The following is a 21,867-nucleotide window of genomic DNA, read 5'->3' as shown; positions in this document are numbered from 1 at the left end:
TTCCTCGCAAGAAATTCGTTAACGGAAATTCTCCTTTAAACATAAAGAACCATGGCATCTGCAGTGAACCGTACTGCCGCGCGAAATAAAGAGCTTAAGGGTCGACTTCGTATTTTATTTATGATATAGCCGTTACCAACCGTTTTTCGGATTAGAAGATTATTTATGCTACGGTCACTCAGGTACGGCCAAATGTTATTTTGTACATCCGGCAATTCTCGGAATACTTACTTTGTCCCGGGCTAAGAATATTCACGGTCACTCAAGATACAACTCTAAAGAACCCTCGCCGTCATAAATTACAACCCCAGATGTGTAACCCCAGATGTGTACGCCCGCGTTCGCTAAGCTCAGTCCAAGGTTAAACATTCAATTCTTTAAGGATACGGTCAAGGGGCGACAGTCAACCGTCGAGCGACGTCAATTACCGCTCTTGCCTTCATACCAGGTAGCACCCCACTCTTCCTTCCGACTAGACCAGCCTCTCAGTCACCATGGAAGGAAGTTTGAACAATTAAGGGTGTCCTGATTGGTAAACGACGAGTTGACTGAACCAACCCGGACAGTTCTTTCCCTCATTACAATAGATTCTACTTCCCTTTCCTCGCCTAAGGTCAACCTCTCCACCCACGAGGAGCCTAACCGACCTCTCGCTAAGACCAACGTCCAGTACTTTCAGCAGTTCGTTTCCGAATCTCTGAACGAGTAACACTGACCAGTCTTGCTTGAGCGTCTCATGTGATTGCTGCATACACGATCAGCACATTTCACTACAATACAGATCAACACGGTTTGATCTGCGCGCGTCTAAGGCAGGATCTGTTGGATTAGCCTTACTGACGAGTTCACCAACAGATCTCGAACGAAACGCGATTCCTCCAGTCAATTCCTTGTCCACACGATCCGTTATTTAATTTGAAAGAGTTGTCTAAGATTAGTTTGGCGGGCAACATTCGAACAATCGCGAACCCATTTCTCTACAATCGAACATTTTGAAATCGGCAGTTCCGCGATCGAACACCAACAATGGCGTTTCGTAGCCTACCGCCACCACCTTCACTGGAACCCCCCACCACTTCCGTGACGTCACGAGCTGTTGCAAGGCATACCACCACCTTCGCTGGAACCCCCACCACTTCTGTGACGTCACAAGCGGTTGCGATTTTTTTAAAGAAAAAAACTGTCTTACTCTAACAGGATTCGAACCCCGGTCTACCGCTTGGTAGTCCAACTCATTAGCCGCTTGGCCAACCGACGATCTCATAAACATAGCGAACATTTGGTATATATGTCAAAGAATAACTCTGGGCATGCAAATACTGCAGCGACAGCATATTTTCGTCCAAGACGCTATTGGTGCGACAGGAAGATACTGCGAAATATTATACCGAGCGTGCGACATTTTTTTTCGTTTATGACGTTATTTGACTGGTCTTTGATCGACCATTTTTATGAAATATGATACCCCTTAGGAACGAACAGGGATCTCGACGCATGCATGGTTAACCTTGATACTGCTTAGGAATTTCACAAAACTGTGGCGACAGGAAGTCACTGCGAAATATTATACTGAGCGTGCGACATTTTTTCGTTTATGACGTTATTTGACTGGTTCTTGATCGACCATTTTTATGAAATATGATACCCCTTAGGAACGAACAGGAATCTCGGCGCATGCATGGTTGACCTTGATACTGCTTAGGAATTTCGCAAAACTGTGGTGACAGGAAGTCACTGCGAAATATTATATCGAGCGTGCGAAAAAATGCTGTGTAAATATTTCGAGATATGGATGTATCGCGAGCGAATGAGACACTGAAAAACTAGCGGTGGTTTCTGGACTGTGTTTTTTTCAACACCGATTGGCTTTTTTTTGCTGAGTCTGCTGTTTTGGGAGGCTATATATGCACTCCACCAAATTAGTTTTGTTCAGTCACTGATTGTGAGGCAAAAAAAAATATAACCATGGAAGAAATTCATAAAATTGAACACGATTTGTGGGGCCAATCTTATAGCTTAAGATTGCAGGAAGAATACCTTGTCTGGGAGGAAAGATGCAACGAATGCCTCGAGTTGCTTAAAGAACATAATCGAGCAAAACGTCCTCGATTATCGATCGGTATTCAACAGTCATTGATCGCCAGTATCGCCGCTCTTGAGAGTTTAAAATATTCTTTACGAAGACGTCTCATACATGAAGGTGCTGGACATACAAGCACAGGACTCATATGGCATGACATAGACTCGGCTTTCAAGGGTCGCATATTAACAGGTGCCGTTATCAATTCCAATTACATTGAACCTCTCAGCTTCCTCCAGGACGCGAGGGAAATTGTGCTTGAAAAAATACGGAACGCTTTGGGAAAACATAAGTCTTTAAAAGTGAACGCTGTGTTTAATGGTGAATTTGTGACAGGTGATCAACGCTCGCGCAAAAGTGTTGGCACAAAGAACTGTGAAATCATCGTTGGAAGAATTTCAGGAACGTAATAGCGGATGGGCATTGTCGCGAATACTCAATCTTACAGTTGGTATCAACAAATTTAACCCACTGTATGCAGGGTGTCAGATCAACATACCGAGAGAAATAGCGTTGAAGAAAGCTACAATTAATGTTCACTCCAAAGACAATGCATGCTTTGCATGGTCGGTGATGGCAGCTCTGAATCCAGCGACTGCTAACAGTAACCGTCAAAGTTCGTACCCGGAATACACAAATGTTTTAAACTTTGAAGACATCGAGTTTCCCATGCTGTTGAATCAAATTACCCGGTTCGAAAAGTTGAATGATATTTCGATCAATGTGTATGGTTTTGAAGACATCTTCGAGAAGAAAAAAAGGGTAAAATCATTTTTTCCACTTCGTATCACCAATCAGAAGAGGAATCGACACGTCAACTTGCTGTACATACAAGACCAGACCGATAGTATTGTGGGGCATTATGTGTGGATTAAGAACCTATCACGACTCGTTAGCGCACAGTTGAGCAAAAACGCTCATATGAAATTCATCTGTGATCGGTATGTACACATTTACAAAAGTATCATGGTATATTATAACACATGAAAATAAATTTTTTTTCTTTTTTTTCAGGTGTTTGCATTACTTTCCTTCCAACGAAAGATTGCGGGCCCATGAACGAGACTGTGCAGAACTGAATCGCTGTGCCATTGTATTACCTACCGAGGACGACAAATGGCTCTCCTTCGGTAACTATATGTGGAAAGAACCGCTTCCATTTGTGGTGTACGCAGACCTAGAATGTACTCTGGAGAAGATGGAAGATTGCGGGGAGGGGAAACTTCAATCACATAGAGTATTTAGCATCGCATACTATGTGCATTGTTCATATGATGCATCTCTATCGGTATATCGATGTCGTCGCGATGCGAAGTGCGTCTCATGGTTCGTTGGAGAATTGGAAAATTTAGCATATTTTGTTAAATGTGCTTTATCTAGTAATGTACCCATGAAGCAGCTAACAAATGAACAGTGCGAGGCATTTATCAACGCATCGCATTGCCACATTTGTGAAAAGCCATTTGAGGGAAACGATATACGGGTGCGCGATCATTGCCATCTAACAGGACGATATAGAGGCCCCGCACATCAAGATTGCAATTTAAATTACAAAAATTCGTTTTGTGTTCCAATAGTTTTCCATAATTTATCCGGGTACGATTCGCATTTTATTATTGAAGAAATCGCTAATGCATTTGAGGGTAATGTCGGCGTATTACCTATAACTAAAGAGAAATATATTTCGTTTACCAAAAATGTTAAAGATCGGGAATCAGATTCGCGTAATTCTATTAAATTAAGATTCATCGATTCGTACAAATTTTTGAATACGAGTCTGGACAAATTAGCATCTTTTCTCGAGACAAATAAATTGACAATTTTACGTTCAGAATTTAAAAATCTTTCAATAGAAAATTTCATGTTGTTGACGCGAAAGGGTGTCTTTCCGTATGAATACCTGGATTGCGTGGATAAATTAGACGATCTCTGTTTGCCGCCGCTCGAGTCATTTTACAGTTCGCTGACATGCGAAACTGTATCGGAACGTGACTATGCGCATGCCGAGAATGTGTGGCAGCGTTTTAACGGGTGAATACAGCGATTTGTATTTGAAAACTGATGTTTTGTTATTGGCTGACGTTTTTGAAAATTTTCGTAAAACGTGCATTAAGAGCTATGGTTTAGATCCAGCATACTATTACACGTTACCAGGTTTCACGTGGGATGCTATGCTGAAACATACAAAAATTAGATTTGAATTATTAACTGATATCGATATGGTGATGTTTATCGAACGTGGTATACGCGGCGGTTTGAGCCAATGTTCCGGTAGATATGCTGAAGCCAATAACAAGTACATGCAGTCGTACGATCCATCCAAACCATCATCATACTTGATGTATTTAGATGTAAACAATTTGTATGGATGGGCAATGTGTCAGCCTTTGCCATATGCCGAATTTCAATGGGTTAACAACATTGAAAGTTTTGACATATCTTTGATTGCTGCTGATTCACCCATAGGCTACATTCTCGAGGTGGATCTAGAATATCCGCAAAGTCTGCATGATGCTCACGCTGACCTACCATTCTGTCCAACACGTGCTAAACCACCTAGCAAAAGAGAGGCCAAGTTGCTTGCAACGTTACATGATAAGCAGCGTTACGTGATACACTATTATAACCTGCAGCAGTGCACGCGCCACGGTCTTCGTATTACAAAGATTCATTGCATCCTCCAATTCGCACAGTCACCATGGCTCCGCGAATACATAGAATTAAATACCCTGTTTAGAACAAATGCCAGTAACGATTTTGAAAAGAATTTGTACAAATTGATGAACAACGCGGTATTCGGTAAAACTATGGAAAATGTTCGGAATCATGTAGACGTAAAACTCGTGACACATTGGGATGGGCGATATGGTGCAGAGGCAATGATCGCGAAACCAAATTTCCACAGCCGCTGTGTATTTTCCGGAAACTTGGCTGCTGTGGAGTTGCGCAAAGTCATGGTGAAATTCAACAAACCAATCTATGTGGGTATGTGCATATTAGATATATCCAAAACCTGCTTGTACGAATTTCATCATGAGTATATGGTTCCTCAATATGGTAAAACTTGTAAGGTAATGTACACAGACACCGACAGCTTAATTTATCATATTATGTGTGAGGACATTTATGAAACCATGAGGCGCCATATTAACCGTTTCGACACAAGCGATTATCCGATAGAGAATAAGTATAATATCCCACTTGTAAATAAAAAGGTTCCCGGCTTGATGAAAGACGAGAACAATGGGATGAAAATGACAGACTTTGTTGGGCTAAGAGCAAAAATGTATACATTGCGTGTTGATGGAAAATCTGATACGAAAAAAGCAAAAGGTGTAAAGACTAGCGTTGTAAGGACAACGATAACGTTTGATGATTACATGCGATGTTTGCAAGATGAAATTGCTATGAGTCGTACACAGACATGTATAGGATCGAAATTGCACAAAGTGTATACTATATCAGAGCGCAAAATTGCTCTCAGTCCATATGATGACAAACGGTATATCATACCTAACTCAACAGAAACATTGCCGTGGGGCCATTATCAAATTCCTTCGCAGCTATAAAATTGATTATATTCAATATAAATAGAAGATTATATATTTTTTTTCATTAAATACGTTAAATTGTTTATAATAAATGTTCTTAATAAATGTTTATAATACATTGTCTTTATTTATCCATGAATTATTTACATTACTCAATCCTAACCATTTTACATACACCTTATTTCCTTTTGTACGCAACACTTTCTCCACTAGGTGTACATCTGGATTGGCAACGTGACGCAATTCGTGTTCATAGAATCCTCCAGCAACGGGGTTTCCACAGTAATCTTGCAGTAGATAAGTTACCGGATTAGCTGCTTGTACCTTGACTGTCTCAAACACCTCAGTGGTCCAATTTGGTGTGTAACCTTTATCGAAAATGGTCTTAAATTTGCTGATGCGTACAGACTGCCCGACGTTGAATTTCGCCGGTGCAGCAATCTTTATGTTGTTATACGCTGTGTATAAGAGTCTGTTGGAAATGGTAGGGGTGACATCACACGGTCGCATTCCAATAGTTCTATGCTTTTGTGCATTGTACTTTGCAACTAGATGAGGTAGCACATTGATCCATTTATAGGTTCCATTAAGTGTAAACTCTTTCCACATGCTATTCTTCAATGTGCGATTGAACCGTTCTACGATGGAAGCTTTCATAACCGAATATGTAGAATAATGATTAATGCCATGTGTCGTCAAAAGTTTATGCATCTCACTGTTGTAAAATTCCTTTCCCTGATCGGTTTGTAAATTTTTCGGACATCGATTTCGAAATATCATTCTGAACGCTGCAGCTACCTCGCCCCCACTTTTAGTCTTGAGCGGTACGCCCCATGCATATTTGGATAACACATCGATAACGGTTAATATGTACTTATTACCACCATTTATGCGTGCGTGAGGCTGCATACCTACGAGATCGGCTTGCCATAGATCGTCATACCCATGGACTAAAACTCGACGTCGTGGAAAAATCCGTCTGGCGGGGGCATGCAGTTCCTCCACTAATTGCGTCTTTTCTTTGCTCATGTTCAGGATTTAGGATTAAACAAAAGAAATTTAAAATGCACAAAAATAATCGCATGATCCGATCTATGAACTTTACATTGACATTGCGATTGGTATCTTGCGAATGCATTCTCGCTGGAAACTGACATCTTTCAAAATATGTAAATATATTTATATCATTCGACGTAATGTATGAACTTTAACCATTATTTCTTTCAAAGCTTTCAGAAAAAATTGGTCCCTCATTTCTGTTCAATGATGTCATTCTTACAATTGTATCATGCATCATCTCGAGTATGTGTTCACGTAAGAATTTGAGTTCGGTTAGTATTTCTTCCCGCAGCTTGGAACTCTTGGCATCACATGCTTTCAAAATATGTGTCATTTTTTGTCCATGTATACCTTATTCACAGCATCGGCATCATTCGTCGGGCTTGCTAAACGTCTTATCTTTCGATCTCTCGCGTCGAAAGCATCGCCATCGAGGCAAAGTGCGCTCGATTGCACGTAATTCTTGCATGTTTCACCATCTTTATTTGACTCGTTTCGGAGCATAGCACCGAACTTGTTGATAGGCATCATGAAAAGGTACTGATGAACATGATCAGAACCGTCTTTAATTTATAATCAAACCCGCTTCTCGGAGCTCCTCGATTATTGAAACAATTTCATTATCATGTCCGGTATGCCCAGCAGCTCGCGATGACACCAGTAATCTTATTCTATCCACTAATTCATTCGGATCATCCCAATGTACATAATTAATCGCATTATCGGTAACCGCCATGTTCTCCGGTAATGTCGCCATGTTCTCCGGTAATGTATTCATCAAAAATGACTTGGAGGCAAACCCTCTTCCAGTGCGAGGTCGTATTTCAAGCAGCGGTGCAATTATATGTTTATACTTGTATCCTCTGTTACTCAATAGGGGATTTGCAGCATTATGGTTGCGCCTGTGCGCATTTGTTGATAACAGAATACTCTTATATTTCTGTTTGTCTGCATCGGTGTATATCGTATCGTCGGGGATTCTCTTGAAAATTAGTTCGAAAAGACCAGGTGTTCCTTTGTATTTTATACTATTGATAATTATATTATCTTCCATGTCTACGTCGAAATTCTTATCCCCAAGCATCATTGCATTTTTATCATAGTACACACCATACACATGGTCAAGCTGTTTTTTCTTATCTGTGAAAAAGAAGTTCAAATATTCCTGTGACAGCGGTCCGAGATTCTGATTCAAATATGTAGTGGCTTCTTCATGCTGTTCAGGATTCTCCACAATCTCACGCATTGTGGTTTCGAGAATATTTTGGTCAAGTGGTTCTGTTTCGTCTGTACATACTTCTTCTGCAGGAGGTTCGGAATCTGGACAAAGTCGTTTCGGTAATCGATAAGGTGTTGGTCTTAAAGGTGTTTCCGCACGTACTCTTTTCAATCCGCGATACCGAGGTGTAGCGTTTAGCACAGGCGGCTTCAATCCACAATATTGGGGTGCAGCGTTAGGCATAGGTGATGTTGAAGATGGTTCTCCATGATATCCAGGTGTAGCATTAAAGACAGGTGATTGCTGCTGATACAATGAGGATGTTGGCTCCGAAGATGTCTCTTGAAGAATTGGATTGGGAATCGGTTTTGTGTTTTCAATCAATTCTTTCAGGGGTCTTATCACAGGTTGCAAGCTATGTTCCAACACCGCATCGGTATCCATTTTTCCAGCTTTTATTGCCAAATATTTTTTTCGTATAGCTTCACTCGTATTGGCAATCTCTTTCGTTAACACTTCTTTTTTCCTCTTTTCCTGTTTTTGTTCAGCAGAATTTTGCCCCGTGTTCAATTGGAAGCGTTTTCAATGTCGTTCAGCCGTTCAGCCGTTCAACGTCGAACGTGTACGTTCGACAATCCGTTCAACACCTGTTCGACACCCGTTCAATAGCCGTTTGATGCCGTTCAACGTCGAACGTGTACGTTCGACACCCGTATAATACACCGTTCGACACCTGTTCGATACACCGTTCGACAACTGTTCAATGTTCCGTTCACAACGCGGGTTTGTGGCCAAATGATACCATTATACTATGACATAGTCATTAAATCCATGTCGATAACGACCTCTGTGCATAGGACTATCCTTGTCTATAACGACTAATCCATAGTTTTGCTGCCAACATTTTGCACACAGTTCGTTAAATTGTCCAAACGTCATATCGGTATATACATGATCATTATACACATGGCGCAAATTCATACTATCCTGTTTGAATAGTAGTAGGAGATTGGTATTATCGCGAATCAGGTGCTTTGGAATTCTTGCATATGATTGACAAAGATACAGACTGTCCACTTTTGAATGTCGACCCATGGAAAAGTACTCTCTAATCACATCTTGCTTGTCACATGATACATCATCAAATATAAATATAGAATTCGGTAGAGCTTCGTTAGGTGGAACGACATCGGTATTGTGTGAAAAAGGAAAGTAGCCAATATTTTCTACGGATGAGAGCAGCTTTTACAAATACTGATATTTTGGCTGTTGCAACGACTTTGAATATACGTATACGTTCTCAAATCGCATACCGTTGGGACTTTCCAACATGCTAATGACTACATTAGTCTTCCCGCAATTGGAAGGACCGCACACTATACCGCGTACAGTGTTAGGTAATAACGGTCCATGTCGTAGAACATTTTTGGTAGTATGATCAAACTTTCTGTCTGAGATTACTCGAATTTTCACAGGTTGCCTAATGATCTGCATCGCGACTGTTGTAATAATAACAGATAAGTGTGGGTATGGGGAATATTTATACAAACGTTGCCCAGAGATATCAATCAGTCTAGAAATGACTTCCATACTTGTAACACATACATATGCTCATCCATAGATAACATATGAAAAAAGATTGTTACTCATGCATACGCCGACGTGGAGCAGGACTTCTAAATACCCTGATAAATAAATTGCCGTTTGAGTTACATATGTCTGGATATCAATTTTGTGGACCTGGCACACGGCTGCGCAAACGCTTGGCTCGCGGTGATCGCGGTATAAATCCATTAGACTCGGCCTGTAGAGAACACGACATCACATACTCTCGTATCAAAGATTTGACGAATCGTCACAAGGTAGATCACATTTTAGCTGATTGAGCACATCGTCGCATATTTGCGAAGGACGCTACGTTAGGTGAGAAGATAGCTGCGTCAACTGTTTGGGCTGCGATGAAAGCTAAGACGATGCTTGGGATGGGGATCAAGAAAAAAAAAGAACACTGGTAACGGTGGTAAGAAGAGGCGAACTCTACCTATAGCAAAGCGGGGTGGTTTCCTCCCGTTCCTCTTACCTGCATTGGGTGCTATAGGGTCGTTAACTGGTGGTGCTGCCGGCATCGCGAAGGTTGTGAATGACGCTAAGGCTGCACGAAAACAGTTGGAGGAAATGCAGCGTCATAATCATGCTATAGAAGTTCATGGACTTTATCTCACACCTTATAAGAAGGGTACCGGTTTAAAGAAAAAAAAAACAAAAAAAAATTCACTCTACGAAAAACTAGGGATACAACCAATGACAAATGGGCAGCTTGAGGATATAGGAAGGAAAAATATACCACATTTTCGCGGAGTATACATGCGCGATAGTCTTCCGACAAGAGCAAATGTAAATGAGAGTGGTATAGTAAACTTGGATGAAAGCATCGGTCCCGGTACACATTGGGTCGCATACGTGAAACACAATCATATTGTAAAATACTTTGATAGTTTTGGTAATCTACGACCACCTGCGGAACTTATTGCATACTTCGGATCCTCAGCAAAAATTACTTACAATCATACACGTTTTCAAAATTTCAATCAAACCATATGCGGGCAACTGTGTGTAAAATTTCTTGAGGAAAACTCATTATAAATGCACATTATCGATACATACAATTTCATTATGTGCTTTAAACCTTTCGTATAAACATGACACCTTCGTCGTTGACACTAACGTTAACGAGTAAGAGCAGTACGCTCGCAGTTCAGTACTTTCCCTCGATAGATTTGAGCAGTCATGAATATGAATTGGGCCTCGTGGATTTTGAAACGTTTAACACGATACCGAATGTCGATGTTCGCAATAATAAATTTTATTTCGGAGAAAATGATGAAGAAATTGTAATTCCCGAAGGATCCTACGAACTGGATGCAATCAATAAGTACCTGAAACGGGAAATATTGCGACAATATCCCACCAGACATGATTCGGGGAACAACGACGAATACCCTCTCATCATTCGTGCTAACAATAATACGATGAAGAGTGAAATATACTGTTCTTATAAGATTAATTTTGAAAAACCCAATAACATAGGATCACTACTTGGATTTTTTACAAACCGTATTCTGCCACCTAAAATGTGGTATGAGTCTGACGCTCCTGTGAATATTATAAGCATCAACGTGATTAGAGTGGAATGTAGCATAACAGCTGGATCATATAGTAATGATAAACCCGTACACATTATTCATGAATTTTCACCTAGGGTTCCTCCTGGATATAAGATCTCAGAAACTCCACCTCGAATCATTTATCTTCCGTGCGAAGAATAGATGATTTAGAAATACGTTTGGTGGACCAAAACAATCGTCTGATTGATTTTCGTGGAGAAGAAATCACGGTTAGACTGCATGTAAAACGGCGAGATCCACGCATCTACGAATAAGTGCTGCATTATGCTTGTGTATAACAAAACGGACGAACCTCTAATCGCAGTCGCTACAAAAAATACGTTCATCGACACAGTAAGTCGAACAAATTATCACACAGCACCATCGTCGAGGAAGAAGAACTTGAGCTTGCAGAACATACGTTTTCTACAATCGTTGGGATTTATTGTAAAGCAATAATGTCCGACATTTTGGCCATTGGCAATACGCCAACCTCTGATAATCGTATAACTAAGATAGAAGTGCACACATATAATCCCTATGCAAATACTACTCTCGGAAATAGTGATGAAATAAGGATACCGATACATCAGCAGGATCTGTATACGCTACCGTGTGAGAGTTTCTTGTACATTGAAGGAAAAATCATTTTAGCAGAGACTCCACCTCAAGGAACAAGCAACAATGTTATTCTCGATACCAATTGTGCTGCTTTCATGTTTGATGAAATTCGATATGAACTGAATGGAAGTTGAAATAGACCGCTGTAGAAATCCTGGAATAACGACCTCGTTAAAAACACATGTATCCATCTCTCCTGGAAAAAGTAAAGCATTGGCCACCGCAGGCTGGCATCGTAAACTGGATGGCGCAGATTTCAATTTCTGCATACCATTCAATATGCTATTTGGCTTCGGTGAAGATTATAACAAGATTACCGTTAACGTGCGTCAAGAGTTAGTCTTAATTCGATCACGAAATGATCTAAACGCATTGAATGGTTCTAGTACTTTAAGACCTAAAATCGAATTATTCAAAGTTCAGTGGCGTATGCCACACATAAGTCTGGAAGAAGTAACCAAATTGTCATTACTACGCATTCTCGAGAGAGGACAAATGATACCTATGAGTTTTCGCTCTTGGGATCTATACGAATATCCACATTTGCAAACAACTACGAAGCATACGTGGGCGATAAAGACTGTAACACAATTGGAGAAACCCCGTTTCATCATATTCGCATTGCAGAACGATAGGAAGAATCAATTGCAGAAGAGTGCTAATCAATTCGACGATTGTAAACTGTTAAACATACGGTTGTACCTAAATTCCGAATCGTACCCATACAACGACCTAAACTTGGACTTTGAAAAGAATAAGTATGCGATACTTTATGACATGTACACAAGATTTCAAAACTCATATTATGGTAATCGATTCAGTGAGCCGCTATTGGATGAATTACAGTTCTTATCACAGGGTCCATTTGTGGTCATAGACTGCTCTCGTCAAAACGAGTCTGTCAAAAGTGCAACCATTGATGTGCGCATAGATTTCGAGTGCAGAGATAATGTGCCTGTGAACACAGCTGCTTACTGTTTAATTATACACGATCGTATAGTCGAGTACAGCCCGTTGACCAACGTCGTGCGCAGAATACTTTAACAAGCGGTGGGTGCATGATGACCCATGTAACGTTCGTCGATCTACAAGGTTTCAAGTCGGGGGCAAACGGTTTCATTGTAAAAGAAGCAGCCATTTTACGAGATGGAAATAAACTATTGCACTGGATATTCATGCCACCATTTGAATACCATCGATTAACTGCTACTGAACACGTACAGCACGTCAGGTTCGATGGTTAACGCACAAACATCATGGAATAGGTTGGGCAGATGGATATGTTCCATACAAAACAGCCGGAAGTTGTTTGAAACTGGCTCTGGAAAATACGCAGCAGGTCATTGTCAGGGGTTTGGAAAAGAAAAAATGGTTATGGAAATTAACTGGAATAGAAGCTCTTGATGTGGATCTGGAGGATGTGCCAAGATTATCGTTAATGCAAAAGGGATTGCATAGATGTGCATTCCATACTGGCGTATGTGCCATGGAAAATGTATTGAAACTGTGTAAATTATATACTGATCGACAAGAACCATGTTTTTGAATAAAATGTATTATTTAACAAATTTTTTTTACTAGAACTTCGCTTATTTCTTCCCATATACCAAATAGCGTCTTAAATGTTGACACTACAATTTTTGCGAGCTTCCTGTTCGTTTCTAAGGTGTATCATATTTCACCTATTCGTTGCTGAGGGGTATTAAGGTCAACCAAATAGCGTCGTAAATGTTGACACTACAATTTCTGCGACATTCCTGTTCGTTCCTAAGGGGTATCATAAAAAAATATCAAGGTCAACCAAATAGCATCTTAAATGCTAACGCCGCAGTTTTTTTGCAGGCGCCGAGATTCCTGTTCATTCCTCAGGATTATCATATTTTATAAAAAAAAATATCACACATCCTGTGGTCTCCAAAAAAAAATGTTGACACTGCAGTTTCTGCATGCCTGTTGTCCCAAAGCTGTGAGAATTAGCGCGATGCCCCCCACCACCACATGAATTTGCTATGTTTGCACTTTTAAAAACTGGAAAGAACGAGGGGTTAGCGAGAGGCTATGAAACGCCATTGTTGGTTCGATCGGCAAAGTATCAACTATGTGGTCCGCAACCGTCAACTCTCGAGCAACGCGGCAGAATAATGAGTTTAATCCTCCGCAATTACACACACAGTAAGTACTCCGGCAACCGCTAAAAATGCATTATTGTTTCTTTGCAACTGAAAAAAATTCTTTCCTAATTGTTTCATTTAATATCAGTGCAGATAATTCGGAACAGAGTATCACGCACATGGTGCGTATATTGGGCCGGAGATATCCCTTGACGAATACATGCTACAAATATCTTGACATTGGGGTTCGAATTGGTGGTTGCTGTCATGTTGAGTTGGCTATAGGAGACAATCACAGCAATGAAATTCAATTTTCTATGGCTACGTGGAAAGATTTTCTACGGAAGAGAGAAGACATTCTGCGGAACATTGCCAACTCAGGGAATGCTGTGCATGTTGGTGATATAACTGTGGAATTCTATCAGTTAAACGATTATGTGAAGCTTGCAAAATTATCAACTTCAACTAAGTGCATACAGTGTGACGTGGCAGTTTTGCCAACGTCACCCGATGCCGGTTATCGGAAGACCGGGTCACCCTCTGGCAGCCTAATACGCGAGAGGCGCCGTGGCGAGCGCTCGCCCTGGGCGCGAACGAGACCCATGGGCGAGCACTTATATTTTTGAGCGTCGCGTGTCTGCAGGACCGTAGTCGGGCCCCAAGGGGGGACCCGAAGCACCTCTCCCGCCGAGAAACGGAAAAAGGATCGGCGTCGGCGAATACTCCGACCCCGAGGAAGAGAGGGATCAACGTGGCCCAGGATAGACAACCTGGAGGCGCCGACGAGGACATGCGATGTCAAGCCAGGGATCTCAGCTGTCTCGCCGTCGCCTCATCCGGAGAGAAACCTGGCCAGTTGCCGGATTGGCTCGCGTCGATCGCCTCTGAGGGAAGCGGCGAATCAACGAGCATCGCTGCCGGAGAACCAACGGAACGCCGGACGCCAGGGGCCGTCGCGCAGGGCTAGGCCCCGTACGAAAATCTGTTAGCGATAGGTCGAACTGCGTGCGGGGGGACGAGAGCGGCAAGGGGGGGACGCTCCGCTTCCGCGTTCCCGAGTCACACCGTGAGAGATCACTTCCTCGTTGGCTTTAGCGAAAACTAGTTGCGAATTTCGAACCTTAATCATTGCATAAGAACTATGGTATTTGCGAAGCGAGCTGCCGGACACAGAGGGACGAGAATGTGAGACCATCCATCGTTGCCCTGGGTAAGCTTCTGTCAGTTCTCATTTCGATAGAGTGATCTTTCTCGTGTTGGCTCGGTAGTGTGTCGTGTCCGCGAACGCGTTGTCGAATCACCGACGTGGCTCCATAGCTGCCGGTAGTTGTGAAGGATAAAATTCCATTCGCTAACGGGAGGAACCCGTCGGTCAACGGACGTGCGAAGAGAATATATTTCGCGGGCGTTATTAGTCTCCACAAAGGTCAGACGTAGGGATCCGCGATATCTGGACCTTGGTAGGCGCGGTGACGGTGTTAGCGTGAGACGAGCCACAATTCTTTTAGTGAACTTCGCACGCCGTTGTCGTATTCACGCGAACCTCGAGTCGTCCCACGGTGCGACGCCGCCACGTGCTCTCGTCGTATCTTCGCGATTCGTTCTGCCGACGAGAAGATTGTAAGAACGCGCATTCCATCCGAATCCGGACGTAGAACGCGAAGATCGCGTGTGCCGACATTAAAATCACGTTGCTGCCGGATTCGTAGCGTAAAGAAAAGGACCAGAAAAGGTCGAAGCGCGCGTACAACGAATTGTCGTTGCCGATCACCTGTTACGCGTCGGTTAACCTCGAAACGCTGCCGGTCGCTGCCGGCATCGTTGGTGTAACGTCGGAACAATAAATTCTGTTAACCAAGATCGCCAGAGAGTGTTTATTGCGTGAGAAACCTTCCCGCCGCGGGGAACGCCTCGTGCTCGACCCGCGTAGTACCCTGCGACCATTCGTATCTCATCGTCGCGTAATATCGATTGTCGCGGGCTCGTATGGGTGTCACTCGTCGTGTGTAATAGCGAATTTAGCGTGGCATCTTCTGTGCCTGGCGCCCGAACTTTACGTAAGAGATCTCGAGAGACGACGAGCCTGCGTACAATTTTTGTCCCGGGTGGACCACGTTTCGCGCGGCCGAACGTGGCCCGGCGGTATCGCTTGTAAATACCCGGAGTCGCTATCGTTTCGCTCAGAAACGAGAAACGACGTGACAACAGATTACTCAGAAAACGATGAGAAGATTGTTTGATTTGGAATATTGTGTCGACCACATGTACTCATGGCTATCTGAGAACCTATATTCTGTACAAACAAAATATTGTAAGTTTATGCAAATAATTTCTAATGTTACCGATGATTTTGCAAAAGCAATTGTGGAACATGAAGATTTTGAACGCAATTCATTAATAGACGCCGAATTGTTAGCTTTAGGCTTAGATGTAATGCTAATAAAATAAATCCAAAAGTTCATTCCAAACTATGATATTTTATGTGTGATTTCCTGTCCCAAGATTCCTACCAAAAATGCTAACGCTGCAGTTTTTTTGCGAGATTTCTGTTCGTTCCTAAGGGGTATCATATTTCATAAAAATGGTCGATCAAAGACCGGCCAAATAACGTCATAAACGAAAAAATGTCGCACGCTCAGTATAATATTTCGCAGTGACTTCCTGTCGCCACAGTTTTGTGAAATTTCTAAGCAGTATCAAGGTTAACCAAATAGCATCTTAAATGCTGACAGTTTCTTGCATGCGTCGAGATTCCTGTTCGTTCCTAAGGGATATCATATTTCATAAAAATGCTCGATCAAAGACCAGTCAAATAACGTCATAAACGAAAAAAAAATGTCGCACGCTCGGTATAATATTTCGCAGTATCTTCCTGTCGCACCAATAGCGTCTTGGACGAAAATATGCTGTCGCTGCAGTATTTGCATGCCCAGAGTTATTCTTTGACATATATACCAAATGTTCGCTATGTTATGAGATCGTCGGTTGGCCAAGCGGCTAATGAGTTGGACTACCAAGCGGTAGACCGGGGTTCGAATCCTGTTAGAGTAAAAAAAAAAATCGCAACCGATTGTGACGTCACGGAAGTGGTGGGGGTTCCAGCGAAGGCGGTGGTATGCCTCGCAACAGCTCGTGACGTCACGGAAGTGGCGGGGGGGTTCCAGTGAAGGTGGTGGTGGCGGTAGGCTACGAAACGCCATTGTCGGTATGGTCGACAAAGTGTCAACACGTCTCTGGTGACGTCACTTCCCGCGAGCTGATGTCACTTCCTCATGACCTCCCAAAAAATGGGCGGGGGGGTAAAAAATGGAGCAATTACCCTGGGGGGGGGGGCAAAAAAATCGAGCAATTACAGGGGGGTGGGCAATTACGGGGGGAAAATTACAGGGGGGGCAATTACAGGGGGGCATTGCTCCCACCCCCGGAGGGGCTTGGCGGGGGGGCCCCTCCACCATGGGGGGAACCACCCTGATCCAGAACCGGCATAGCCTTACTACTGCTTATGTCAGATTCGACGAATCTTCGTTTCAGAAGTGTATTTCTGTGCGGAATTGCTGTTTCGCGTGCTAGATCAGAGCATTTGCATGCAACGAAGCGAAATTGGCACAGAAACTCCGATTCTGCAAGCACGATCACGATTTATTCGAACTTATTTCAGATTCGACGATTCCTCGTTTCAGAAGTGTTTTTCTGTGCGGAATCGCTGTTCCGCGTGATAGATCAGTGCATTTGCATGCAACGAAGCGAAATTGGCACAGAAACTCCGATTCGGCAAGCACAATCACGATTTATTCGAGCTCATTTCAGATTTGACGATTCTTCGTTTCAGAAGTGTATATCTCTGCGGAGTCGCTGTTTCGCGTGCTAGATCAGTGGGTTTACATGCAAATATTCGAAATTGGCACAGAAACTCCGAATCGGCAAGCACGATCACGATTTATTCGAACTTATGTCAGATTCGACGATTCTTCGTTTCAGAAGTGTGTTTCTGTGCGGAGTCGCTGTTTCGCGTGCTAGATCACTGGGTTTGCATGCAAATATTTGAAATTGGCACAGAAACTCCGATTCGGCAAGCACGATCACGATTCATTCGACCTTATGTCAGATTCGACGATTCTTCGTTTCAGAAGTGTATTTCTGTGCGGAATCGCTGTTTCGCGTGATAGATCAGTGCGTTTGCATGCAATTATGCGAAATTGGCACAGAAACTCCGATTCGGCAAGCACGATCACGATTTATTCGAGCTTATTTCAGATTTGACGATTCTTCGTTTCAGAAGTGTATATCTCTGCGGAGTCGCTGTTTCGCGTGCTAGATCACTGGGTTTGCATGCAAATATTCGAAATTGGCACAGAAACTCCGAATCGGCAAGCACGATCACGATTTATTCGAAGTTATGTCAGATTCGACGATTCTTCGTTTCAGAAGAGTATCTCTGTGCGGAATCGCAGTTTCGCATGATAGATCAGTGCGTTTGCATGCAATTATGCGAAATTGGCACAGAAACTCCGATCCGGCAAGCACGATCACGATTTATTCGACCTTATGTCAGATTCGACGATTCTTCGTTTCAGAAGTGTGTTTCTGTACGGAATCGCTGTTTCGCGTGCTAGATCAGTGCATTTGCATGCAACGAAGCGAGATTGGCACAGAAACTCCGATTCGGCAAGCACAATCACGATTTATTCGAGCTTATTTCAGATTTGACGATTCTTCGTTTCAGAAGTGTATATCTCTGCGGAGTCGCTGTTTCGCGTGCTAGATCAGTGGGTTTACATGCAAATATTCGAAATTGGCACAGAAACTCCGAATCGGCAAGCACGATCACGATTTATTCGTACTTATGTCAGATTCGACGATTCTTCGTTTCAGAAGTGTGTTTCTGTGCGGAATCGCTGTTTCGCGTGCTAGATCAGTGCATTTGCATGCAACGAAGCGAAATTGGCACAGAAACTCCGATTCGGCAAGCACGATCACGATTTATTCGAGCTTATTTCAGATTCGACGATTCTCCGTTTCAGAAGTGTATTTCTGTGCGGAATCGCTGTTTCGCGTGATAGATCAGTGCGTTTGCATGCAATTATGCGAAATTGGCACAGAAACTCCGATTCGGCAAGCACGATCACGATTTATTCGACCTTATGTCAGATTCGACGATTCTTCGTTTCAGAAGTGTATTTATGTGCGGAATCGCTGTTCCGCGTGATAGATCAGTGCATTTCCATGCAACGAAGCGAAATTGGCACAGAAACCTCGATTCGGCAAGCACGATCACGATTTATTCCAGCTTATTTCAGATTCGACGATTCTTCGTTTCAGAAGTGTATTTCTGTGCGGAATTGCTGTTTCGCGTGCTAGATCAGAGCATTTGCATGCAACGAAGCGAAATTGGCACAGAAACTCCGATTCTGCAAGCACGATCACGATTTATTCGAACTTATTTCAGATTCGACGATTCTTCGTTTCAGAAGTGTTTTTCTGTGCGGAATCGCTGTTCCGCGTGATAGATCAGTGCATTTGCATGCAACGAAGCGAAATTGGCACAGAAACTCCGATTCGGCAAGCACAATCACGATTTATTCGAGCTTATTTCAGATTTGACGATTCTTCGTTTCAGAAGTGTATATCTCTGCGGAGTCGCTGTTTCGCGTGCTAGATCAGTGGGTTTACATGCAAATATTCGAAATTGGCACAGAAACTCCGAATCGGCAAGCACGATCACGATTTATTCGAACTTATGTCAGATTCGACGATTCTTCGTTTCAGAAGTGTGTTTCTGTGCGGAATCGCTGTTTCGCGTGATTGATCAGTGCATTTGCATGCAACGAAGCGAACTTGGCACAGAAACTCTGTTTCGGCAAGCACGATCACGATTTATTCGAGCTTATTTCAGATTCGACGATTCTTCGTTTCAGAAGTGTATTTCTCTGCGGAGTCGCTGTTTCGCGTGCTAGATCACTGGGTTTGCATGCAAATATTTGAAATTGGCACAGAAACTCCGATTCGGCAAGCACGATCACGATTTATTCGACCTTATGTCAGATTCGACGATTCTTCGTTTCAGAAGTGTATTTCTGTGCGGAATCGCTGTTTCGCGTGATAGATCAGTGCGTTTGCATGCAATTATGCGAAATTGGCACAGAAACTCCGATTCGGCAATCATGATCACGATTTATTCGACCTTATGTCAGATTCGACGATTCTTCGTTTCAGAAGTGTATTTCTGTGCGGAATCGCTGTTTCGCGTGCTAGATCAGTGGATTTGCATGCAACGATGAGAAATTGGCACAGAAACTCCGAATCGGCAAGCACGATCGCGATTTATTCGAACTTATGTCAGATTCGACGATTCTTCGTTTTAGAAGTGTGTTTCTGTGCGGAATCGCTGATTCGCGTGCTAGATCAGTGCATTTGCATGCAACGATGCGAAATTGGCACAGAAAGTCCGATTCGGCAAGCACGATCACGATTTATTCGTACTTATGTCAGATTCGACGATTCTTCGTTTCAGAAGTGTGTTTCTGTGCGGAATCGCTGTTTCGCGTGCTAGATCAGTGCATTTGCATGCAACGAAGCGAAATTGGCACAGAAACTCCGATTCGGCAAGCACGATCACGATTTATTCGAGCTTATTTCAGATTCGACGATTCTTCGTTTCAGAAGTGTATTTCTGTGCGGAATCGCTGTTTCGCGTGATAGATCAGTGCGTTTGCATGCAATTATGCGAAATTGGCACAGAAACTCCGATTCGGCAAGCACGATCACGATTTATTCGACCTTATGTCAGATTCGACGATTCTTCGTTTCAGAAGTGTATTTATGTGCGGAATCGCTGTTCCGCGTGATAGATCAGTGCATTTCCATGCAACGAAGCGAAATTGGCACAGAAACTCCGATTCGGCAAGCACGATCACGATTTATTCCAGCTTATTTCATATTCGACGATTCTTCGTTTCAGAAGTGTATTTCTGTGCGGAATTGCTGTTTCGCGTGCTAGATCAGAGCATTTGCATGCAACGAAGCGAAATTGGCACAGAAACTCCGATTCTGCAAGCACGATCACGATTTATTCGAACTTATTTCAGATTCGACGATTCTTCGTTTCAGAAGTGTTTTTCTGTGCGGAATCGCTGTTCCGCGTGATAGATCAGTGCATTTGCATGCAACGAAGCGAAATTGGCACAGAAACTCCGATTCGGCAAGCACAATCACGATTTATTCGAGCTTATTTCAGATTTGACGATTCTTCGTTTCAGAAGTGTATATCTCTGCGGAGTCGCTGTTTCGCGTGCTAGATCAGTGGGTTTACATGCAAATATTCGAAATTGGCACAGAAACTCCGAATCGGCAAGCACGATCACGATTTATTCGAACTTATGTCAGATTCGACGATTCTTCGTTTCAGAAGTGTGTTTCTGTGCGGAATCGCTGTTTCGCGTGATTGATCAGTGCATTTGCATGCAACGAAGCGAACTTGGCACAGAAACTCTGTTTTGGCAAGCACGATCACGATTTATTCGAGCTTATTTCAGATTCGACGATTCTTCGTTTCAGAAGTGTATTTCTCTGCGGAGTCGCTGTTTCGCGTGCTAGATCACTGGGTTTGCATGCAAATATTTGAAATTGGCACAGAAACTCCGATTCGGCAAGCACGATCACGATTTATTCGACCTTATGTCAGATTCGACGATTCTTCGTTTCAGAAGTGTATTTCTGTGCGGAATCGCTGTTTCGCGTGATAGATCAGTGCGTTTGCATGCAATTATGCGAAATTGGCACAGAAACTCCGATTCGGCAAGCACGATCACGATTTATTCGACCTTATGTCAGATTCGACGATTCTTCGTTTCAGAAGTGTATTTCTGTGCGGAATCGCTGTTTCGCGTGCTAGATCAGTGGATTTGCATGCAACGATGAGAAATTGGCACAGAAACTCCGATTCGGCAAGCACGATCACGATTTATTCGAGCTTATTTCAGATTTGACGATTCTTTGTTTCAGAAGTGTATATCTCTGCGGAGTCGCTGTTTCGCGTGCTAGATCACTGGGTTTTCATGCAAAT

At 42.8% G+C, this 21,867-nt stretch overlaps 4 protein-coding genes across 4 annotated transcripts; all 4 read left to right on the top strand.

Moving 5' to 3' along the window:
• Positions 1-1,965: 1,965 nt before the first annotated feature.
• LOC143208111 (uncharacterized) lies at positions 1,966-3,747 on the top strand. Its single transcript, XM_076422194.1, is given in 4 exon segments — positions 1,966-2,462; positions 2,464-3,021; positions 3,095-3,563; positions 3,658-3,747. Coding segments are annotated over 4 exon segments (1,614 nt in total).
• Positions 3,748-4,299: 552 nt separating this feature from the next.
• On the top strand, positions 4,300-5,041 carry LOC143208110 (uncharacterized). The gene is made up of 2 exons (XM_076422193.1): positions 4,300-4,735; positions 4,986-5,041. The coding sequence occupies exons 1-2, from the start codon at positions 4,300-4,302 to the stop codon at positions 5,039-5,041; spliced, it is 492 nt and encodes a 163-aa protein (XP_076278308.1).
• A 26-nt stretch (positions 5,042-5,067) lies between these two features.
• LOC143208402 (uncharacterized) lies at positions 5,068-5,649 on the top strand. Its single transcript, XM_076422838.1, has one exon. The coding sequence runs from the start codon at positions 5,068-5,070 to the stop codon at positions 5,647-5,649; it is 582 nt and encodes a 193-aa protein (XP_076278953.1).
• A 6,324-nt stretch (positions 5,650-11,973) lies between these two features.
• LOC143208109 (uncharacterized) lies at positions 11,974-12,738 on the top strand. The gene has a single exon (XM_076422191.1). The coding sequence runs from the start codon at positions 11,974-11,976 to the stop codon at positions 12,736-12,738; it is 765 nt and encodes a 254-aa protein (XP_076278306.1).
• The last annotated feature ends 9,129 nt before the right edge of the window (positions 12,739-21,867 follow it).

Source organism: Lasioglossum baleicum, chromosome 4 (assembly GCF_051020765.1).
Source record: "Lasioglossum baleicum chromosome 4, iyLasBale1, whole genome shotgun sequence".
Lineage (NCBI taxonomy): Eukaryota > Metazoa > Arthropoda > Insecta > Hymenoptera > Halictidae > Lasioglossum > Lasioglossum baleicum.
This window is presented reverse-complemented; position numbering and strand designations above follow the sequence as displayed.

What these genes read in the sequence shown, in the direction of transcription:
- LOC143208110 (XM_076422193.1), top strand. Translation starts at nt 4,300, where the DNA reads ATGGTGATGTTTATCGAACGTGGTATACGCGGCGGTTTGAGCCAATGT. An exon ending in GTGCACGCGCCACGGTCTTC is followed by an intron (nt 4,736 to 4,985) that starts GTATTACAAAGA and finishes AAATTTCCACAG; the next exon opens with CCGCTGTGTATTTTCCGGAA.
- LOC143208402 (XM_076422838.1), top strand. Translation starts at nt 5,068, where the DNA reads ATGTGCATATTAGATATATCCAAAACCTGCTTGTACGAATTTCATCAT.
- LOC143208109 (XM_076422191.1), top strand. Translation starts at nt 11,974, where the DNA reads ATGCTATTTGGCTTCGGTGAAGATTATAACAAGATTACCGTTAACGTG.